Genomic DNA, 24,732 nt, shown 5'->3' with positions numbered 1-24,732 from the left:
GGGGGTCGGGGGTGCAAGCCTCGTGTAGCTGGGGGTGCTGCTACACAGGAAGACTGGAGAACTAAGGGGCTAAGCTCTTGGTTTGAGCTTACTCTCGCTGGTTTGTGGCAGAGTGGGCGGGGCAGGGGGAGGGGTTGCTCCTTCACCACTGGGGGTAAGGTGGTGGAGAAAAGGGGGAGGAAAGGGAGGAGGGGTAAGTTGGGGTTGTTCGATAAGTTCAATTTGTAAGGACTCGGGTTAGTTTATGTGTTAATAAACTGTGGCCTAGTTAATGTGTTATTTACTCTTTCGGATAGTAGAAAGACTAGGGGGCACTCCATGAAGTTAGCATGGGGCACATTTAAAACTAATCGGAGAAAGTTCTTATTTACTCAACGCACAATTAAACTCTGGAATTTGTTGCCAGAGGATGTGGTTAGTGCAGTTAGTATAGCTGTGTTTAAAAAAGGATTGGATAAGATCTTGGAGGAGAAGTCCATTACCTGCTATTAAGTTCACTTAGGGGCGGATTTTAAAAGGCCCGCGCGCGCCGGCGCGCCTATTTTGCATAGGCCACAGGCACGCGTAAAGCCCCGGGACGCGTGTAAGTCCCGGGGCTTTTGAAAAGGGGAGGGAGGGGGCGTGTCCGGGGGCGTTCCCGAAACGACGCAGCGTTTCGGGGGCGTGCCGCGGCATTTCGGGGGCGGGCCCGGGGGCGGAGGACGGAGCGGGGCTGCCGGCGACGAGCGCAAAGTTACGCCTGCTGAAAGCAGGCGTAACTTTGCTGACAAAGGTAAGGGGGGGGGGTTAGATAGGGCCGGGGGGGTGGGTTAGGTAGGGGAAGGTAGGGGGAGGGTGAAGAAAAGTTCCCTCCGAGGCCGCTCCGAAATCGGAGCGGCCTCGGAGGGAACAGGCAGGCCGCGCTGGGCTTGGCGCATGCAGGTTGCACAAATGTGCATCCCCTTGCGCGCGCCGACCCCGGATTTTATAAGATACGCGTGTATCTTATAAAATCCAGCGTACTTTTGTTCGCGCCTGGTGCACGAACAAAAGTACGCGCTCACGTAGTTTTTAAAAATCTGCCCCTTAGAGAATAGCCACTGCCATTAGCAATGGTAACATGGAATAGACTTAGTTTTTGGGTACTTGCCAGGTTCTTATGGCCTGGATTGGCCACTGTTGGAAACAGGATGCTGGGCTTGATGGACCCTTGATCTGACCCAGTATGGCATTTTCTTATGTTCTTATTCTTTGGGGGGGGGGGGGGGGGAGGAGGACTTCAAGTCGAGCTAGTATTCTATCCCTATGTTATGGGACCACTCGCTATTATTTGATTAAATTGCATTGTGGCATTTAATTTCACCCTATACCTCTGAAGGTAATAGAGCTTTGCAGAATATTATGCAGCAGTATCCCAGCTCACATTCAGGATTTCATGTTCCAATAGTTATTTTAGCATTTCTGCTTTTATGGCAGGCCATGATTTCTGCCCCTCACTGAGAACCTCACATGACTTTTGCATTTTCTATGATTTCTACATAATATTTACCATTTCCCATGCTTTATTCTAAAAGTGATTTTATGTTATATTATGTTGTGCACAGTATGTTCTGCTAGTATAGTGCAAAAGCATACAAAGAAAGAAATTCTGCAGTTAAGGTTAAATGGAAGAAAGCAATGAAAATAATTTACATGATGTCTTCTAATATCTTTCAATATTGCTTATCAATTGATATGTGTAAAAATACACTGATAGTAAAAAGGGTACTTTGGTAACTGTAGTATTGATTTTGAAAACGTCCCTGCTTGTTTAAACATTACTTTAAGAACAAGTTATATAAGCAATTTTTCTGAGGTATTATTGCTTGCTAAGTATTAAAAAGCATGAATATTTAAAGGTTAAACAGACTTTCATACAAACTGCACAGTGTAATACGTTTGGCATCTTTGTTTCACAAGGGACTGTAATTCAAGTAGATCATCTATGGGCGAGGCTTTTAGCAAATATATTAAAAATGAAAGCCCAAAATAGCTTTTTTTCAGTTATCAAGCTTAAATATGAAGCATTCTATAAACAACTTAAATGTCCTTTGTCTCAGAAATATATTTGTTTATGTATCCATATATATTTATTTTGCACATTTAGAGGAAATATTTATCATATAAATTAATGCAAATGTAAATGATTCATGAAGGAACAGAAATAATACACATATTATCAAAATATGTTATCTTTCTAACTGTATATCATCAGATCTCATTATTCTACCATCCCTCCAAATATCAAGTATACCAAATAAGAGGGAGCCTTACTTAAGGAATTGCAAACATGTTTATATTTTTATTGTTATCCATGATTAAATTGCTAATAGCTATGTCACTTGGGTATGACATTTACAAGATCTCCTTGAAATAAATATATCAGAAAGAACTAGTCTTCCAAATTGATTTTCTTTTAAAATTTGCATCCAATAGAGGGTCATAAGTTGCATTCTGAGTAGATATTTAACTGATATAGACTGACAATGCTTTTTTAAGACATCTGAATCATATTTTTACATATGCGTACCATATATATATACATGAAAATAACCATATGCTATATATTTCATGTTAAAAGTCTTTGTGTGCATATTGGTAGATATAGCTAAAGAGAGAGGAAATACGTATACAATACATACATTGAACTAGATGCATAAATAGAAACATATACCTATTCACATGTATGCGTCTGTTTACATATGTCTACAAAATCCACAAAAGCAAATAAATAACCCACACAAACCAGTGAATCATAGCCCTGTAGAAATCTCTGTAACTTCAGAATTCATGTCATCCCCTGTATGAACACTTGAATTTAGAGATGACATTTCCACGGCTAGTCATACCTGATGGTTAGTCCTATCAACAGTATTGGCGGTGGAGGGATGGTCACGGGTATTGTGACGAATTCGTGTTGAGTTTTGCTGCTCAATGGTTGAAGAAGTGGGAATGCAGAATTCTCTGAAACATCTTTTGAAGTTTTCATCCAGAAAAGCATAGAGAACTGGATTAAGGCAGCTATTTGTGTACCCTAGAGCAATGCAAACATGCCAAGTGACAGTTTGGAAAAGAGAAGAAGGGACATTTATCAAGGCTTTAATAATGACATAAATGTGGATGGGAGTCCAGCACACTATGAACACAGCAACCACAACAAGGACCATTCTGGTTATTCTTCTCAGGTTTCTGTCCTTCTCCTTGGAACCTGACAGCATGCGGACACTTTTGAGGCGTAAAATCATCATGCCATAGCACACTGTGATGATTAGGACTGGCATTATGAAAGCAAAGATGAAAACACAGATTTTCAGAAGGTTGTCCCAGTACCAAGAAGGATGGGGGAATATAAGAGTGCAATCTGTGGAACCTAGAACAAATTTACAAAGCAAAATCAGGAACTGAATGTGCAATTGCATCTTTTGTTAGTGATATCTTATACAATACATCACTTTGCTATACTGTAAAATAAAAATTGCAAATAAAAATGGATGTCTCAATTTTCAAAGCAAAACTTTTCTAGTGCATATTTCTACAGAGTATATCTGATTTCCATAGTAAAACTCAATCCATTGTCCTATGGAGAAATGTTGATGTTTGGGGTGATACACATGATATCCCAGTAGAATGATCCAGTCATACCACCTTCAATGATTCAACAATGAATCACTAATGGCTTTTATATAAATATTTGCTTTTAAAGGGGACCCATGTTTTCTGTATATCATATCTGAAACCAATAGCGCTTGGTAAGAAAGATGTAGCAGATTTGGAAAAATTCAGAATGAAGGAGGTAAAGTTATAGCTAAGTTTAAGTTTCTGGCAATATGATCAAAAAAAGGACTGTGTCCCTCTTTGTTTCAGTTGTTGTGATGGCTAGTGCCAGCAGAGTTAGAGAAGCCCCATTAGGCACTTGGAGGTCTATTTTCAGTCACTAGCTGGCTAGGAAAGTTACCCAGATAAATTTATTCAGCTAACTTTGCTGGTATATTCTGTAGTGCAGCTGTGCTACTGAATATATTTGGCTATGGCAGAGTTAGCTGGATAAGTTTGACTGCCTCTGAGCATTTTAGGAATGCTCAGAGGCAGTCCTAAAGCTACCTGGTTATGTTAAACGGAAAACACTGAAAATCAGAATTTATCCAGCTAACTTAGCCGCATAATTGGCACTGCCTCCGAATACCTTCTCCCAGGACTTCTCTCTTTAGCTCATGATTTGTCTAGAAAAGTCAGCGAGTTAACTACTACACAAACCATTTTCAGTATTCACCTCTTGGTTTTAGTGTGCTGTGTTGCCAGTCATAGCAATAACTGGAAACTATTATGCTCAGAAGGAAAGGAAGACATGTTTGCATCTCAGGAGCAGAAGTAAGTTAAAAAAAACATTCATGGGAGATTTGTCCACTTACCTGCAGTAGCAGTGAAGTGACAGGTTTATCAGTTGTAGGCATGCTCTCCCAGTTAACAGTGCTTCTTAGAATAGTGACATTATTTCAGCTAATGAATATTTATTAGCCCCAATGTACGCGCTTCTCCAGGTGTACTAACCATGAAGCTTATTCATATAAGCTGGAATTCAGATAGTTTTTCAGCAATAACATTTAAATTCAAAAGGCATTATGTAGAAAAAATGATACTTTATTGCTTCCTAATATTTAATATCAGTAAAAGATATTAAATTAGGAAGACTTACTGTTCGGAAACTGGTTTATGGTAGACATAGGCATAAAGTAGCCTCAGTGGCAAAACTCTGAGCTGGAAAATTGGGTAATCCAGTTTTGAAAACTGAATTTGAGTACCTTTAATTGATCTAACTTGGTGCATGGTATTGAACTGTTTTGTTTGACCATGTGAGAGGCTGGAAGGAAGTGGGAGGGCAATATGTCTGTTTGGATCTATTCATGATTTCTTAGTCTTCCCATATGTCTATCTTTCACATAACAAATAACTGGAGCCAAACTCTCTTTTTAAATAATAGGAAAAAATCTATTTCCTCTGTCACTCTGCTTTGGGCTTTCTCTCATGGTTAGTATATTTAAATCACAAAAAGATATTAATCAAAAAGGAGAAAATAAAATAGCAAGGGGAAACTTGAGAATGAAGGTGAGTGGAGAGAAGAGAGAGGGGAGGAGAAAATGAATGAGGGGTAGGGAGGAGAGTGAGTGTGTGTGAGGGGTTGGGGGGCTGGGAAGTTGAAGGAGAATGATGGTATGAGGAAGTAGGGAGGAGCAGTTGAAGTGGAAAAGGTACAGAGAAGGGCAATCAAAATGCTAAAGAAGATGGAAGAAAGATCCAACAGAAGAAAATAGGATAAAGCATAAATGTTGGCAAGTTAAATGTAAGACATTGATAAGACAGGCTAAGAGAGAATTTGAAAAGAAGTTGGCCGTAAAGGCAAAAACTCACAGTAAAAACTTTTTAAAATATATCTGAAGCAGAAAGCCTGTGAGGGAGTCAGTTGGACCGTTAGATGATCGAGGTGTTAAAGGGGCACTTAGAGAAGATAAGGCCATCGCGGAAAGATTAAATGATTTCTTTGCTTCGGTGTTTACTGAAGAGGATGTTGGGGAGGTACCCGTAATGGAGAAGGTTTTCTTGGGTAATGATTCAGATGGACTGAATCAAATCATGGTGAACCTAGAAGATGTGGTAGACCTGATTGGCAAACTGAAGAGTAGTAAATCACCTGGACCGGATGGTATACACCCCAGAGTTCTGAAGGAACTAAAAAATGAAATTTCAGACCTATTAGTAAAAATTTGTGACCTATCATTAAAATCATCCATTGTACCTGAAGACTGGAGGATAGCAAATGTAACCCCAATATTTAAAAGGGCTCCAGGGGCGATCCGGGAAACTACAGACCAGTTAGCCTGACTTCAGTGCCAGGAAAAATAGTGGAAAGTGTTCTAAAGGTCAAAATCACAGAACATATAGAAAGACATGGTTTAATGGAACAAAGTCAGCATGGCTTTACCCAAGGCAAGTCTTGCCTCACAAATCTGCTTCACATTTTTGAAGGAGTTAATAAACATGTAGATAAAGGTGAACTGGTAGGTGTAGTGTATTTGGATTTTCAGAAGGCATTTGACAAATTTCCTCATGAGAGGATTCTAAGATAAGTAAAAAGTCATGGGATAGGTGGTGATGTCCTTTTGTGGATTACAAACTGGTTAAAAGATAGGAAACAGAGAGTAGAATTAAAGGGACAATTTTCTCAGTGGAGGGAGTGGGCAGTGGAGTGCCTCAGGGATTTGTACTTGGACCGGTGCTTTATTTATAAATGATCTGGAAAGGAATATGATGAGTGAGGTAATAAAAATTGAGATGTTACAAAATTATTCAGAGTAAAATCACAGGCAGAATGTGATAAATTACAGGAGGACCTTGTGAGTCTAGAAAATTGTGCATCCAAATAGCAGATGAAATTTAATGTGGATAAGTGCAAGATGATGCATATAGGGGAAAATAACCCATGCTTTAGTTACACAATGTTAGGTTCCATATTATGAGCTACCACCCAGGAAAGAGATCTAGGCGTCAAAGTGGATAACCTATTGAAATCATCGGCTCAGTGTGCTGTGGCAGTCAAAAAAGCAAACAGAATATTAGGAATTGTTAGGAAGGGAATGGTGAATAAAACAAAAAATGTCATAATGCCTCTGTATTGCTCCATGGTGAGACCGTACCTTGAATTCTGTGAACAATTTTGGTAGCTGTATCTTAGAAAAGATATAGCTGCGATGGAGAAGGTATAGAGAAGGGCAACCAAAATGATAAAGGGGATGAAACAGCTCCCCTATGAGGAAAGACTAAAGAGGTTAGGGCTGTTCAGCTTGGAGAAGATATGGCTGAGGGGGGATATGATAGAGGTTTTAAAATCATGAGAGGGCTTGAAAAAGTAAATGTGAATTGGTTATCTACTCTTTTGGATAATAGAAGGACTAGGGGCACTCCATGAAGTTAGCATGGGGCACATTTAAAACTAATTGGAGAAAATTCTTTTTTCTCAATGCACAATTAAACTCTGGAATTTGTTGCCAGGGGATTTGGTTAGTGCAGTTAGTGTAGTTGGGTTTAAAAAAGGTTTGGATAAGTTCTTGGACGAAAAGTCCATTACCTGCTATTAATCAAGTTGACTTACGGAATAGCCACTTCTATTACTGGCATTAGTAGCATGGGATATGCTTAGTTTTTGGGTATAGAAACATAGAAATGACGGCAGAAGAAGACCAAACGGCCCATCCAGTCTGCCCAGCAAGCTTTGCACATTTTTTTTTCTCATACTTATCTGTTACTCTTGGCTCTTAGTAACCTTTTGGTTCTGTTTCCCTTCCACCCCCACCATTAATGCAGAGAGCAGTGTTGGAGCTACATCTATGTGAAATATTTAGCTTAATTGGTTAGGGGTAGTAACCGCCGCAATAAGCAAGCTACACCCATGCTTATTTGTTTTCTCAGACTATGTAATTCAGTCCTTTTTGGTTGTTGTCTGTATATAGATCCTCTTTTCTTCATTCTCCCTGCTGTTGAAGCAGAGAGTTATGCTGGATATGCGTAAAGTATCAGTCTTTCTCCCCTGCTGTTGAAGCAGAGAGCTATGCTGGATGTGTGTGAAGTATCAGTCTTTCTCCTTTGCCGTTGAACAGAGAGCTATGCTGGATATGCATAAAGTATCAGTCTTTCTCCCCTGCCGTTGAAGCAGAGAGCTATGCTGGATGTGTGTGAAGTATGAGCCTTTCTCCCTTGCCATTAAAGCAGAGAGCTATGCTGGATATGCATTGAAAGTGAAGTATCAGGCTTATTTGGTTTGGGGTAGTAACCGCCGTAACAAGCAAGCTACTCCCTGCTTTTTTGTGAATGCAAATCCTTTTTTCCACATTTATTCACGTCCTCTAGACTTTATGGATCCACAGTGTTTATCCCACGCCCCTTTAAAGTCCTTCACAGTTCTGGTCTTCACTACTTCCTCCGGAAGGGCATTCCAAGCATCCACCACCCTCTCCGTGAAGAAATACTTCCTTACATTGGTTCTGAGTCTTCCTCCCTGGAACTTCAAATCGTGACCCCTGGTTCTGCTGATTTTTTTCCGACGTAAAAGGTTTGTCGTCTTTGGATCATTAAAACCTTTCAAGTATCTGAAAGTCTGTATCATATCACCTCTGCTCCTCCTTTCCTCCAGGGTGTATATACTTAGATTCTTCAATCTCTCCTCATAAGTCATTCAATGAAAACCTTCTACCTTTTTGGTCGCCCTTCTCTGGATCGCCTCCATCTTGTCTCTGTCTTTTCGAAGATACGGTCTCCAGAACTTAACACAGTACTCCAGGTGAGGCCTCACCAAGGACCTGTACAAGGGGACAATCACTTCCCTTTTCCTACTCGATATTCCTCTCTCTATGCAGCCCAGCATTCTTCTGGCTTTAGCTATCGCCTTGTCACATTGTTTTGCCGACTTCAGATCGTTAGACATTATCACCCCAAGGTCTCTCTCCTGCTCCGTGCACATCAGCCTTTCTCCCCCCATCGAATACAGTTCATTCGGATTTCCACTCCCCATATGCATGACTCTGCACTTTTTGGCATTGAATCGCAGCTGCCATATCTTCGACCACTCTTCCAGCTTCCTTAAATCCCGTCTCATTCTCTCCACTCCTTCCGGCGTGTCCACTCTGTTGCAGATCTTAGTGTCGTCCTCAAAAAGACAAACCTTACCTTCTATCCCGTCCGCAATGTCGCTCACAAAGATACTGAATAGGACCGGTCCCAATACCGATCCTTGCGGTACCCATCTTAACACCGCTCTCTCTTCAGAGAGAGTTCCATTTACCAACACACATTGTTTTCTGTCCTTCAACCAGTTTGCAATCCAGGCCACCACCTCGACACTCACTCCTAAGCTTCTCATTTTATTCACCAGTCTCCTGTGCGGGACCGTATCAAACGCTTTGCTGAAATCCAAGTAGATGTCATCGAGTGCCCTTCCTTGATCCAATTCCTTGGTTACCCGGTCAAAAAAGTCAATCAGATTTGTGTGACAGGATCTTCCCTTGGTGAATCCATGCTGCCTCTGGTCCAGCAATTCTCCTGACTGTAGATAGTTCACTATTCTCTCTTTCAACAGTGACTCCATTTCTTTTCCCACCACCGAAGTGAGGCTAACCGGTCTGTAGTAACCAACCTCTTCTCTGTTCCCACTCTTGTGAAGCGGGACCACCACCGCTCTTCTCCAATCACTCGGCACCACTCCCGTTTCCAGGGATCTATTGAACAAGTCACACTGTGGACCTGCCAGCACATCTCTGAGCTCCCTCAGTATCCTGGGTTGAACCTCATCAGGCCCCATGGCTTTGTCCACTTTCAGTTTCTCCAGCTCTTCCCATACATTTTCTACTGTAAATGGAGTTACATCTACTCCACTCCCCTCCAGTTTCTTATTAACTAGTGACGGTCCTTCTCCAGGGTCCTCTTTAGTGAACACAGAACTGAAGTATTTGTTTAATATTTCTGCCATTTCTTCATCTCTTTTCACACATTGATCCTTTCCATTTCACTATACCACTATGAACTTTTCTCTTTTCACTTATATATCTGAAAAATGTTTTGTCACCCTCTCTTTACCTCCTTGGCAATCCTCTCTTCCGCTTGACTTTTTGCTGTCTTGATGACTTTCTTCGTCTCCCTCAGTTCTTCCAGATATTCTTCTTTGTGCTCCTCCCTTTGGGATCTTTTATATTTCTTGAATGCTGCTCTTTTAGCCTTTATTTTATCAGCCAACTCCTTTGAGAACCAGATAGGTTTCATTTTTCTTTTGCTTTTCTTTACTTTTCTAACATATAGATTAGTTCCCTTGGTAATTGCTCCTTTTAGATTGGTCCACTTGCCAGATATTTGTAGCCTGGATTAGCCACTGTTGGAAACAGGATGCTGGGTTTGATGGACCATTGGTCTAACCCAGTATGGCAATTTCTTGTGTTCTTACGCTCTGGTGCCCTAATGGAGACTTGAGTACACCCCAAGACAGAGGGGCAATGTGCAAATTGATTAAAATCAGTCATTATTTGATGTTGCTGTCTTCTGCAGGGGAAGGATATATAGTCTTGTCTTCTGTTCAGCAAGGCACCTAGGACCTGATCTATATATAGTTTATTTGGCTAATTGGCAGATACCTGACGTGACCCCCTAGAAGTGTCTGGAAGGTGCTTGTAGCAAAAAAGGCCAGAGTGGTAGAGTCCTTGACATGGTTCCTTTGAGTGTTAGGTTGCAGGTCCTGTTCTGACTACTGACATAGGTACAGTATGGTTTCCTTGTTGAACCTGAACCTGTACATGACTTGCTCCTCAGACAGAAACAGAAACTGTCCATTTCCTGTAAACTTTCTGTAATGGTTACCGCTTCCTCCTCCTTCACTTTCTTTCCCTCAGCCATACTGACCTGATTTCCTATGCAGCTGTTATAGACATATTGAAAAAGGACTTTTCAAGAATGACTAACATACCCCCAACATGTAGCTACAATAAATTCTCCTAGCCCCCTTTATAGTCCTTACTGTCCCAGTGTCTCCCCAATCTATTCCTCTAACCACCTATATAATCCTGTATATCTAAGTAACCAAGTATGACCCTCTTTATCCCAGCTTAAGTCACTGCAACCTCTGTAGAATGTCCCTGTAACTCTTCCAGTATTCCCAGTGGGTCCCAGCCTGTCCCTGTTACACCCCCTCTCACCACCTGACCTGCTTCTGTGTCCACTCACCCAGAGAGACCAACCCAGCAATGGAAAACGCATTATTCAATAATAAAGTGTGCACATGTGATGAAATGCAATTCTGCACTAGTGCGTGTCCCTTATAAAATATGTCATCACATGTATATGTGTAAGCCATGCCTTGACACACACCCCACCATGTTCCTTTTTTGCATGCATCTAAATTCTTGCATACATACATATACATGTGCATTTTGCCTCTTTATAAAATACCCTTTGGACGTCCAGATGCAGGTATGAGCACCATGTTGTGCAAATAAGTCTTAAAATTCACCTTTTACTACTACTTTTCGGGCATAGCCACTACTTATCACTGAGCAATAGCAGCATGGGATCTATTTACTGAGTGGGATTTTGCCAGGTACTTGACTGGCCACTGTTGGAAACAGGCTCCTGGGCTTGATTGACCCTCGGTGTAACTCAGTATGGGAATTCATATGTTCTTAAGCGAGTAACTGGCTCATTTATCATTTTGCATTAGAGCCTTAATGCTTAGCATTACCGGGAAAGGTTTGATTTGTACAATGCCCTCGCTCCCTGGTTGGTTGCACTCTCTACCTAGCTTTTTGCATTTTCTAACTACCTTGTTTGAAGCTCGGTAGCGAATACATTATACAAATCAACTCCTCTTGCACATTTCATCAATTCAAACAGCAGAAATTCTTCAGTGATGCCAGCAGATACTGGCAGCAGATCACCTTTGCCCTCACTATGTCACAAGGGCCGATTTCAGAGCGGCCTCGGAGGGAACAGGCAGCGCGTGCTGGGCTCGGCGCGCGCAGGTTGCACAAATGTGCACCCCCTTGTGCGCGCTGAGCCCGGATTTTATAAGATACGCACGGCTACGCGCGTATCTTATAAAATCCAGCGTACTTTTGTTTGCGCCTGGTGCCCGAACAAAAGTACGTGATCGCACAAATTTTTAAAATCTAACCCATAATCGTTTACCTTCTCTGGAGTGAACGTAGTGAAAAACACTTTTTTTTGGTAATTTTTCTTTTGCCTTTAAAATCACTTTGAAAGGGTCTCTCTTCTAGTAACATTTAAGCGGGTATTGTGTAGCACATTTTGCAAGTATAGCAGACAAGGCACTTATCTTGCCTTGATGTGTGAACCAGTCTTCTATATAATGTTATGTACCCGACTTGACCAGGATTTCGCCTGTTGATGTCAGCTTCAGGGGCTTTTTTTTTCTGGAGAGAGCTAAAGGACAAGAATATGCAAATATTATCCTCTAAAAAGCATACTGAGACCAATAAACAATTCTCCTACTTAATCACAGCATTTTTTCTAGGGATGTGAATCGTGTGATCGATCATCTTAACGATCGATGAAGGGGGGGGGGGGGGGTGGAATCTGATCGTCTTAGTTTTTTAGGTTAAAAAATCATTTTATCGGGGGAGAGAGGAGGGCGGGAAAACTGGCACACCAAAACAACCCTAAAACCCACCCCAACCCTTTAAAATAAATCCTCCACCCTCCTGAACCCCCCCAAAATGTTTTAAATTACCTGGGGTCCAGTGGGGGGGGGGGGGTCCTGGCACGATCTCCCTCTCTCTGGCCACAGCTGCGTTAAGAGAAATGGCGCCGGTGGCCCTTTGCCCTTATCATATGACAGGGCAAAGGTAGCGCCGGTGCCATTTTGGTTCCTGTGACCCGACGTCACGAGTGCAGGAGATCGCTCCCGGACCCCCGCTGGACCCCCAGGGACTTTTGGCCAGCTTGGGGGGGCCTCCTGACCCCCCACAAGACTTGCCAAAAGTCCAGCGGGGGTCCGGGAGCGACCTTCTGCACTCGGGCCGTATTGCCAATATTAAAAATGGCGCCGGCGCTACCTTTGCCCTCACTATGTCGACATAGTGAGGGCAAAGGTAGCGCCGGCGCCATTTTGCCTTCACTATGTCGACATAGTGAGGGCAAAGGTAGCGCCGGCGCCATTTTGCCTTCACTATGTCGACATAGTGAGGGCAAAGGTAGCACCGGCGCTATTTTGAATATTGGCAAATCGGCCCGAGTGCAGAAGGTCGCTCCCGGACCCCCGCTGGACTTTTGGCAAGTCTTGTGGGGGTCAGGAGGCCCCCCCAAGCTGGCCAAAAGTCCCTGGGGGTCCAGCGGGGGTCCGGGAGCGATCTCCTGCACTCGTGACGTCGGGTCACAGGAACCAAAATGGCGCCGGCGCTACCTTTGTCCTGTCATATGATAAGGGCAAAGGGCCACCGGCGTCATTTCTCTTAACGCAGCTGTCGCCAGAGAGCGGGAGATCGTGCCAGGACCCCCCCCCCCCCACTGGACCCCAGGTAATTTAAAACATTTTGGGGGGGTTCAGGAGGGTGGGGGATTTTTTTTAAAGGGTCGGGGTGGGTTTTAGGGTTGTTTTGGTGTGCCGGTTTTCCCGCCCTCCCCCCTCCCCCGATTTACGATTTTTGACGATAAATCGGGGGAATTGTTATTGTATCGCGGCTCTAACGATTTTTGACGATTTAAAATATATCTGACGATTGTTTTAAAGCATCAAAAAACGATTCACATCCCTAATTTTTTCCTCTTTCAAGTGGGCTTCATTTTGTGGAGTGTCTCCTTGTGAGCTCATAATGTAAGTCTTTAAAAAAATAGCAGCTGGCCAATCACTTTCTCTGATGTACATGATGTCATCAATGACTGGTCTGTTTGCCAGGAACAGAATAGCTCTGATTTAATAAAAAAGGGACCAATCGACTTCCTTATTTACTCCATTAGGGATGACTGTGTCCCAGTGAAAAATGCATCATTGTTCGGTCTGTGTCGAATGTAAATCAAAATCACATCCCCTATCATTACGCTGCAATTGGTTCACGTATTAAAGCGAGATAAGCGCCTTTTCTGCTATACTTGCAAAGCATACTACACAATACCCACTTAAATGTTACCAGGAGAGAGACTGTTTCAAACCGATTTTAAATGCAGAATAAAAATTACCAAAAAAAAGTGTTTTTCACTACGTTCATTCCAGAGAAGGTAAATGATTATATCACAGTGGAGGGGAGGGCACGCCGAACATTTGGCGATTTCCACAATATATGATATCTGAGACAGCCATCCCGGCATTCGAGCCTCTCTTGCTATTTTTTGGACTTTTGAGCATATATAGGGGTGAGAGAGCAAGGCACGTGAGTACTTCCAGGTTTTGTTTTTTGACAGAGCAATGTCTGCCTACATGTTTAAGCTGATCACAAGCTGGTAAAAACAAATTATGATACGAACTGAACAGGTTGATTTTAACTGCCAACTGCATGGTGAAAGCAAAGCATTCATTTAAGGTTGCCAATTTCCAGCTAAAATTGAAAGGCAATTCAAATTTAAATATATTATAAAAGGGATGCAGGACTGTAGAAACTGATCATTCGGTAAATTAAAAAGATCTGTCATATAACGAACTTGCCCAAAGCTGTGTTGACGATACCATACAATTAGTAAACACCGGCATGGTAGAGCATAAGAACTGTTCAAAGAACTCATAGATTACAGAGCCACTTTTAGCTCATCGATTAGTTTTTCAGCATCTTTTTTTCTGATCTACAGTTCTTTGTTATTGATCGAGTCATTCCCCATGGGCAAGGGGTTGACTTCTCTAACAGCCTTTTGCAATTGCAATAAAGGTGGATTTATCATTTGCAGACTTGGATCCTGTTGGTCTAATCTTTGAACAAGATTTCTATGCATTTTTGTATTGGGGCAAGGTCATTGTCACTGTGCTTTGAGCGGAGCTCATGATTTTGAATTTGACTTTCAGATCATCTTCAAACCTTTTCTACTTTATGTGGTGTCACTTGGGGCTCATCTGCTTTTTGTAGAGTTTCGACTGTCGCTGAGAGCACTGTTTTCTAGCGGGGAACAGGGGTAAACATTTTGTTTTGTTTTTTAATTTTGTTATTGTCGTGTTTTTTTTTTCATGAATTTCATTTTGCTTAATGTTTATTTTGTTTTCATTAGTTTACAAAAAGAAATAAAGATAAACAAAACAAAAAACACACCCCAAAATGTCTTAAAAAAAAGAAATAGTTCCTCCTGAGGCTGCCTGCCACCACCACCCATCCCTCCCACTCTAAAAAACGCTAGAGCCTGGCTCCCACATATGGGGGGGGGGGGGGGGGTTGACATGGCCTAAGCTCTGGCCGAAGCATCGGCCTTGCATAGGACGAGACCTTGGTAGGTCACCTCAACCTCACCTAGGCCCTAAGCAGAGCCCAGGCTCCAAGGCCTGGTCTCGACACTGGGAACCAAGCCTAAGCCTAGGCCCAGACCTGGGGCAACAGCCTAGGCCAAGGCCCAGATTCAACGCAAGAGCCTGGTCCGAGGGCCGGGTCCTGACACGGGGGCCTCACTCTGAGCCCAGGTCCAGAATCTGGGTCCTGATGCCTGGACCTCAGCCTAGACCAAGGCCAGGGCACAAAACCAATGCCAAGACCGGGGCCTAATGCTGGGGCCTAGGTGTCAGGCCTGGGCCTTCTCTTAGACCAAGGCCTTGGCGTGATGCCAGGACCAATTCCAGAGTCAGTGTCCCAATGCCAGGACCCTGGCCCAAGCCCAGGCACAATGCTGTTGCCTCGGCCTCTGCTCAGGCACAGGCAGGGAGGCCAAGGCCTAGGCCTCTGATGCATCATCCTCTTCCGTCTTCTTTATAATGATATCATTTGCTGGGGTCATGCCGGAGTTAATTAGCTCTGGCACATCCCTCCTCAGCGGAGGCAGCCATTTTGTTAAATGGCAGTTTAAACAACTGCTGTACTTGAAACTAAAATATTTCTTAAGTACTCTTTGGTCAAGAAAAATTGCCCAAACATTTCCCAAGCTTACTGGTTTACATCTAAGATAACACAAACTAAATATGATCTGCCTTTATATCTACTGAACTTGAAGAAGGTAAAAGGATATCAAATCTAAATTACAAACGAAGACGTAACTCATTTGCCTCACCTTTTTCATATTTGGTTGTTGCCATGAACATCACTGGCAAGCCTATGGCAGAAGAAAGAATCCAGTTGCAGACATTGACAATTTTGGCGTTTTGTGGTGTGCGGAAATCAAGAGCCTTGACAGGGTGGCACACAGCTATGTATCGGTCCACACTCATCGTGGTCAGTGTAAAAATACTTGTGAACATGTTATAGTAGTCTATGGATATAACAATTTTGCAAATTATTTTACCAAATGGCCATGTCCCCATCAAGTAGTTCACACTCTGGAACGGCAGAGTACTTGTTGCTAGAGCATCTGCCAAAGCGAGATTGAAAATATAGATATTGGTAGCAGTCTTCATTTTAGTGTATCTAGAAAATGGAATTAAGAAATCAGAAAATATTGTTAGTCAATTACATATTTACAATTTTATGCATGTCATCAGATAATTTTGGTTATTTTGTATCTTCCATCCCAATACAAACTGACCCTTGTGGTACTGCTGTATACAAGAAGGTCACCTGATCATCTTTTATTGCTAAAATGCATATCATATCACTATTAAAAGTGCATTAGCCACAAAAATGACAAAGAGGTATCAAATGGTGTATTTGTTGTTCTAAATGGGATTTAACATCTTCCATCAAAAACTTAGTGGCTACAGTCATGCTGCTTAGGTCAACCATAGCAATTTGCTTGTTTTTTCCTGACATAGATAGTTGTAGTGGGATCCAAAAGAAGGGATCAACTTCTGGATTCATAGTCAATGGGTAATTACAGATTATTTCCCTTAAATCTGAATTAATCTGTCTTTAGATTTTATGATTTGCATTGTTGAACTTAGAGAAACAAGGGAAAAGAGGGAGGCAGAAAATAATTGCAGTGATCCTCTCCCATCCATTCATCCTTCAAAAATTATGACCAAGAGTTAAATACAGAAGCTAGAACTACCAAAGGTAGAGCAGGGACATGTCAATTATTATACACATTGAGCCCAACTTTCAAACCTATCTGTGATACAGCATTTGCAAGCGTAAATGGATGCACAGAGATAGATTAATGCTAGTATTTATTTTATGCAAAATCAGGTTACATGCATACTTTTTAAACTCTGGGCAATTTTATAACAATACATTTACTTGCATAAATCCATGTTTTATTCACATTAATGGCTTTGAAAGTTACCACCATAGCTAGCAATTCTCAAACTGTCTGTTTTAGGGCAAAATCTTTGGGTGCATTTTATCCATAAACTTTGCACTAAATTTTAAAGAGAAAGTGCACATATACTTTTCTTTTGAAAGTTCCTGTGGTACTTACAGACTTTTAAATTTGCTTTTTGTGCAACTAGATTTTCTATAGAAAATAACACATACAGAATTAAAAATAGAATCTAGGGGGAAATCCAGTCAGCCATTTCCCTTGGAATCTCAGAAATTTTGCCTGAAGAAGGAATAGCAAATATGAGCAAATGGAAAGACAAAGTTACGTAATTCTTTTTCCTCACTATTTGCTTTGCCCATTCCTGTGCCAATGGATGCATATGAGACTAATATTCAGAGACAATTATCTGGAGAATTCAAAAGTTATCCAGCTAAATGGTGAATTTGGGAAAATGTCCATACTTATCTGGCTAACTTTTAGATGTCCCCAACGTTCTTCTTATTTGGCTATGTCTTAGCTGAATAATGACTTATCTGGGTAGCTTATCTGGCCAGATAAGTCAACATCCAGCTAAGATTTAGCCAAATAAGTAAAAGGTATTCTGGGGGACACCGCAGGACTGGGACGAGTTAAACAAATAACTCATCCAGCTAACTCTGATATTTGGAGTTAGCGAAACAAATTATCTAGTTATCACCAGACATGGCAGAAAGCAGATCTTTTGGATAATGGTAGTCTTAGCTGGCTATATTCTAAAGATAACTTTAGACCTAACTGGTGATATTCAAAAGATTGATGGCTTGGATTAAAGTTATCTGGCTAAACTTCTGTTTAATTTAGGAATATCTTCAAATTCCATGTTATTTACTGTTCTTATTTGTTTCTCTTACTTTTATCTGTTATTTAATAGTTCCTCTGTTTTATATAATGCTACCAAGCAAGTTTTAATTTGTTCTCTGTAAACCGATTTGATTTGCATACAATGTAAGAAGATCGGTATATAAAAAAACAAAAATAAATAAATAAAATAAATAAAGGTAGCTGGATACATTTCATCAAGGATATTTAGGGGACTTTTAGCCCTGATAACTCAGCCAGCTTAATTTAGCTGTATAACTTATCCATTTTAGGATATTTTGACTACTGGCTTCTTATGTGTCTTAGTCTTCTGGTTCTGTCTGTCCCATGACATTTTTTTGGAATTTAGAAGTGATGGGATCTCTTTGAGTTCAGGATTGCATTGTCAGCCCCTGTTGCTGACCAGCTCAAGGATACTAGAGATGTGCATTCGTTTTTGCCGAATTGGAAAAATGCAACGAAATTGTTTAATTCGGCATGTTTCAGGAAGCCCGAAAAAAATCAGGATTTTCCTGTTTTTTCACAAAAATTCATTTTTCCGATTAGTGCGCACTAACGGGAGTCAGTGCGCGCTAACTCCCCGTTAGGGCGCGCTAACTCCCGTTAGTGCGCACTAACAAAAAGTAACAAAAAGTAACAAAAAGTAACAAAAAGTAACAAAATCTAACGGTTTTTGTTAGTGCGCGCTAACATGAGTTAGCGCGCACTAATGGAGAGTTAGCGCGCACTAACTAAAAATCGATTTTTCGCGAAAAAAAAGACCCGAACCGAAAAAAAACCGACATTTTCCATGGCGGCCGAAAAACGAAGAACGACACGAACACAAAAAATGATGCACATCTCTAAAGGATACAGCTTGGGGATGAAGCAGAGCTTGAAGTCGCTGTCACCAATTGTCCTGTGGAGAGGGAGCCTTACTGATCAAGAAAGCTCACTCCTAATGAAAGTTTTGGGTGCAATGGACTCAGTGTGGATGTCTGGAGCCCTAATGGAAAAATTGTAGAGATGCCTGCCATGTTTGCTAGTATGTATAAGGCTTTAGTGGAAGGAGTATGACGGGAAATAGCAAAGGATGACTTCTCTGTACTGAGAAGGAATCCACTGCGTTCCTGGATTCTGCTGGATTTATACAAGAGGTGTCAATTAGGGAGATATTGAAGGAATGTCCAGCATTGAGGCTTATATTACAGGTTATATAACTGGATTAGAGCATAAGAACATGCCATACTGGGTCAGACCAAGGGTCCATCAAGCCCAGCATCCTGTTTCCAACAGTGGCCAATCCAGGCCATAAGAACCTGGCAAGAACCCAAAAACTAAGTCTATTCCATGTTACTGTTGCTAGTAATAGCAGTGGCTATTTTCTGTCAACTTAATTAATAGTAGGTAATGGACTTCTCCTCCAAGAACTTATCCAATCCTTTTTTAAACACAGCTATACTAACTGCACTAACCACATCCTCTGGCAACAAATTCCAGAGTTTAATTGTGCGTTGAGTGAAAAAGAACTTTCACCGATTAGTTTTAAATGTGCCCCATGCTAACTTCATGGTGTGCCCCTTAGTCTTTCTATTTTCCGAAAGCATAAATAACTGATTTACATCTACCCGTTTTAGAACTCTCATGATTTTAAAACACCTCTATCATATCCCCCCTCAACCGTCTCTTCTCCAAGCTGAAAATGCCTAACCTCTTTAGTCTTTCCTCATAGGGGAGCTGTTCCATCCCTTTATCATTTTGGTAGCCCTTCTCTGTACCTTCTCCATCTCAATTTTATCTTTTTTGAGATGCGGCAACCAGAATTGTACACAGTATTCAAGGTGCGGTCTCACCATGGAGCGATACAGAGGCATTATGACATTTTCCGTTTTATTAACCATTCCCTTTCTAATAATTCCCAACATTCTGTTTGCTTTTTTGACTGCCGCAGCACACTGAACTGACGATTTCAATGTGTTATCCACTATGACACCTAGATCTCTTTCTTGGGTAGTAGCACTTAATATGGAACCTAACATTATGTAACTATGGCATGGGTTATTTTTCCCTATATGCATCACCTTGCACTTATCCACATTAAATTTCATCTGCCATTTGGATGCCCAATTTTCCAGTCTCACAAGGTCTTCCTGCAATTTATCACAATCTGCTTGTGATTTAACTACTCTGAACAATTTTGTATCATCTGCAAATTTGATTACCTCACTCATCGTATTTCTTTCCAGATCATTTATAAATATATTGAAAAGAAAGGGTCCCAATACAGATCCCTGAGGCACTCTACTGCCCACTCCCTTCCACTGAGAAAATTGTCCATTTAATCCTACTCTCTGTTTCCTGTCTTTTAGCCAGTTTGCAATCCATGAAAGGACATCACCACCTATCCCATGACTTTCTACTTTTCTTAGAAGTCTCTCATGAGGAACTTTGTCAAACGCCTTCTGAAAATCCAAGTATACTATATATACTTGGGTATACTATATATACCGTTATCCACATGTTTATTAACTCCAAAAAAGTGAAGCAGATTTGTGAGGCAAGACTTGCCTTGGGTAAAGCCATGCTGACTTTGTTCCATTAAACCATGTCTTTCTGTGATTTTGATGTTTAGAACACTTTCCACTATTTTTCCTGGCACTGAAGTTAGGCTAACCGGTCTGTAGTTTCCCGGATCGCCCCTGGAGCCCTTTTTAAATATTGGGGTTACATTAGCTATCCTCCAGTCTTCAGGTACAATGGATGATTTTAATGATAGGTTACAAATTGTTACTAATAGGTCTGAAATTTCATTTTTTAGTTCCTTCAGAACTCTGGGGTGTATACCATCCAGTCCAGGTGATTGACTACTCTTCAGTTTGTCAATCAGGTCTACCACATCTTCTAGGTTCACTGTGATTTGGTTCAGTCCATCTGAATCATTACCCATGATAACCTTCTCCAGTACGGGTATCTCCCCAATATCCTCTTCAGTAAACACCGAAGCAAAGAAATCATTTAATCTTTTCACAATAGCCTTATCTTCTCTAAGTGCCCCTTTAACCCCTCAATCATCTCATGGTCCAACTGACTCCCTCACAGGCTTTCTGCTTCGGATATATTTTAAAAAGTTTTTATTGTGAGTTTTTGCCTCTATGGCCAACTTCTTTTCAAATTCTCTCTTAGCCTGTCTTATCAATGTCTTACATTTAACTTGTCAACGTTTATGCATTATCCTATCTTCTTCTGTTGGATCCTTCTTCCAATTTTTGAATGAAGATCTTTTGGCTAAAATAGCTTCTTTCACCTTCCCTTTTAACCATGCCGGTAATCGTTTTCCCTTCTTTCCAGCTTTCTTAAAGTGTGGAATACATCTGGACTGTGCTTCTAAGATGGTATTTTTTAACCATAACTTGCACACTTTTTTCTTTTGTAGCTGCTCCTTTCAGTTTTTTTCTAACTATTTTTCTCATTTTATCAAAGTTTCCCTTTTGAAAGTTTAGCACGAGAGCCGTGGATTTGCTTACTGTCCCCCTTCCAGTCATTAATTCAAATTTGAGCATATTATGATCAGTATTGCCAAGCGGCCCCACCACCGTTACCTCTCTCACCAAGTCCTGTGCTCCACTGAGAATTAGATCTAAAATTGCTCCCTCTCTCGTCGGTTCTTGAACCAATTGCTCCATAAAGCTATCATTTATTCCATACAGGAACTTTATCTCTCTAGTGTGTCCCGATGATACATATACCCAGTCAACTGGAGTAATTTAAGTCTTTCAAACAAACACGTTGTATTAAAAGGATTTTTAACTTTTCAGTGTGTCAGCTTTTTTTGTGTATTTTTATATTTTTTTTATTTTTTATGAAGGGCCATCATAACACCTGCGGTTTGCAAGCGTGTAAGCTTGTATTTTCAACCACTATGGGTCACTTTTAATCATCTAAAAAAAAAGGGTCGGGAGGGTGGGGGAGGCTAAGGGGGGTCGATTTAAAGGGTCGGGTAGTTTGTTTTTGTTTTTATCGGGCCATCGGCGCCATTTTAATTAGTGGCAGCCAAAATGGCGCCGATGGCCCGAGAGCGGGAGATCGCGCTGGGACGCCCCCCCCCCCCCACTGGACGACCAGGTAATTTAACATTTTGTGGGGGGTTGGGAGGGTGGGGGAGGGTAAGGAATTGGTTTTAAAGTGTCGGGGTGGGTTTAGGGGTTGTTTTGGTGTGCCGGTTTTCCCGCCCTCCCCCAAATAATTCCCGTGCCCTATTTAACGATACAATACAAATGCCCCTGATGATAAATCGGGGGCATTTGTATTGTATCGTGCACTCTAACGATTTAGGACGATTTTAAAATTATCTGACGATAATTTTAATCGTTCAAAAACGATTCACATCCCTAGTTACAGGCACTTGGACTACTTTTCTTATTATAGGAACCTCACTGTTGGGATGCCCTAATTCTAATGCATCATTATTATCCTTTGAAGATACCTCTCTCCGAACCATGCGCTGCTGAGCGACTGTCGGCTTTTCCCTATGTTCTAGTTTAAAAGCTGCTCTATCTCCTTTTTGAAGGTTAGCACTAGCAGTCTGGTTCCAACCTGGTTAAAGTGGAGCCCATCCCTTCGGAAGAGACACCCCCTTCCCCAAAAGGTTCCCCAGTTCCTAACAAAACTGAATCCCTCTTCCTTGAATCATTGTCTCATCCACGCATTGGGACTCTGGAGTCTGCCTGCCTCTGGTGACCTGCGCGTGGAACAGGGAGCATTTCAGAGAATGCTACCCTGGAGGTTCTGGATTTACGTTTTCTACCTAAGAGCCTAAATTTGGCTTCCAGGACCTCCCTCCCACATTTTCCTATGTCGTTGGTGCCCACATGTACCATGACAGCTGGCTCCTTCCCAGCACTGTCTAAAATCCTATCTAGGTGACGCGTGAGGTCCGCCACCTTCACAACAGGTAGGCATGTTACCAGGTGATCCTCACGCCCACCAGTCTACAATCCTAATAATCGAATCACCAACTATGATGGCTGACCTAACCCTTCCCTCCTGGGCTGTAGGCCTTGGGGAGATATCCTCGGTGCGAAAGGACAATGCATCACCTGGAGAGCAGGTCCTTGCTACAGGATCCTTTCCTGCTGTACCAGGTTGATGTTCTCAAATCATGAGACCTTCTTCCTCCAAGGCAGCACCAGGGCTGCCAGTCTGAAGTGGACCTGGCTACTATGTCCCTGAAGGTCTCATCTATATACCTCTTTGTCTGCCTCAGCTCCTCCAGGTCTGCCACTCTAGCCTCCAGAGATCGGACTTGTTCTCTGAGAGCCAGGAGCTCTTTGCATCGCATGCACATGTACAGCTTCTCACCGGTGTGTAAAAAATCATACATGTGACACTCAATGCAAAAGAATGGGAAGCCCCCCTCTTGCTGCTGGACTGCTGCCTTCATCTCAATTTTGATCAGTTCCTAGTTAAGTTTTAGGTTGCTATGGGAGTAGGAATGTGTCTAATTAACGTCCTTTAAATGTATTAGTGAATTCACTATATGTCTGGTAGTGGCCTACAAGGGACTGATCAAACTCTCAATAAAGTTTTTGTTGTTTTTTTGTTTTGGTTTTTTTTTTGTGAAAGTGGCTCCTGCCTATAAATTAAAGGATGAGCTAGGGGTGGGTTTGTGAGGGGTGGGAGGGTTTAGAAATCTAAAAGTCTAACTTCAGTTATTCAGCCAGAGTGACTCACTGCTCTCTTGATTAACAAATGTTGGTACCTATTCAAACCAAATTACACTACCTCAACACCTTTCCAAGGTGAGTAACTGAACTGAACTTTTCAACCTTTTTATCCAGGTATACACTGCTCCTAGCTTATTTCTAGCTTCTGGCTACTTTTTTTTTTTTAATACAAACACTAAGTTCTGCTTACTAGCTGCCTTACAGTCTTTTAAAAATAAAAACACTAACAACTGCTTACTAGCTGCCTTACTGACTATACAAACAGTCTAACTTGTTTTTTCGCTACCTTACTGACTATTAAAAGCACAAACACACTAAATAATATTCCCAAATAGTTAACTTTGTCCCAATACTTTTTAAAAAAGGCAATGTCTCAAGCAAACACTTACTGATTCCTTTCAGCCACCAGCAAGGTGATCCACTCCTCTCAGTGTGTAAGCTAAGGTAGATTTTAATGAAAATTTGCTGCAGAATTATATTTCTCATTTGACTGTCTTGGAGTTGAAAAATTCATTTCAGAAGCAGAATGTTTCTTTAATTAAGGAGAAGAACTCGCTATATAATAAAATCAAAACTACAGACAATGCAATTAAGAGGAACAACTTCTGCCTTGTCAATTCTCCTAGACTGGGGTTGCCTTGTACACATGCTTACATATTATGGAGTACATTTTAAAGAGTTTTCACATCTTTGGACCGAGGCCCAGGCTTCTGGAACCAGCTTCCTGAGTGGGCCCTGATATCAGGCTTGGGCCTGGGCCTTGGCCTAGATCGAGGTGCAGGCATCTGGAGCCATCCTGAGGGCCAAGTCTCAGTCTTATCAACTAGCCTCCAGATCAGGCTCCATCATTGAGCCAGGGCCTGCATCGAGGTCCCATCATTGGGCCTGGGCCCGGGTTGAGGTCCAAGTGCAGGGCCAGACTCCAGACTGGGCTCCATCATCTGGCCTGGACCTGTGCCTTGACCTAGGTCCAGGTCCAGGCATCAGTTGAGCCCTGGCTTCAGACCTGGACTCAGGCCGAGGCCCAAGATTGGGACCTAGCCTTCAGACCATGCCCCAGCATCGGGCTTGGTTCTTGGCCTAGGCCCCTATGTCATGTTTAGACCTAGGCCAAAGCACCGGCATTGCACTTGGTCATAGGCCGAGGCCCCTGCTTTGGGTCTTGGCCTATTCCATAGGCTCGGCTCCGGCCTTGGGCCTGGGTCTAGGCCCAATGAGTGACTTTTTTTTTTAAGGAGGGGGCTTCAAAATGAAACATGCAAACCAAGACACGTTCATCAGATTTTCC

The 24,732-nt window shown here is 41.9% G+C and overlaps 1 protein-coding gene across 2 annotated transcripts in view; it reads right to left on the bottom strand.

Annotated features, from left to right (window-relative positions):
* Window positions 1-2,154: 2,154 nt before the first annotated feature.
* The window catches only part of OPRM1 (opioid receptor mu 1), a 127,205-nt gene continuing 104,627 nt past the window's right edge, over window positions 2,155-24,732 (bottom strand). Inside the window, exons 3-4 of one of the 2 annotated variants that reach the window (XM_029596574.1) lie at window positions 15,739-16,091; window positions 2,155-3,388 (exon numbers count right to left, since the gene is read on the bottom strand). In XM_029596574.1, coding sequence (XP_029452434.1) covers window positions 2,862-3,388; window positions 15,739-16,091 — 880 coding nt within the window. In that variant the 3' untranslated portion in view covers window positions 2,155-2,861. Of the gene's footprint in view, window positions 3,389-11,896; window positions 11,989-15,738; window positions 16,092-24,732 lie in introns of those variants that run through there. The other variant, XM_029596575.1, reaches the window with a different exon arrangement.

This window comes from Rhinatrema bivittatum, chromosome 3, assembly GCF_901001135.1.
Source record: "Rhinatrema bivittatum chromosome 3, aRhiBiv1.1, whole genome shotgun sequence".
NCBI lineage: Eukaryota > Metazoa > Chordata > Amphibia > Gymnophiona > Rhinatrematidae > Rhinatrema > Rhinatrema bivittatum.
The sequence above is the reverse complement of the archived record's forward strand: the minus strand, read 5'-3'. Positions and strand labels throughout refer to the sequence as shown.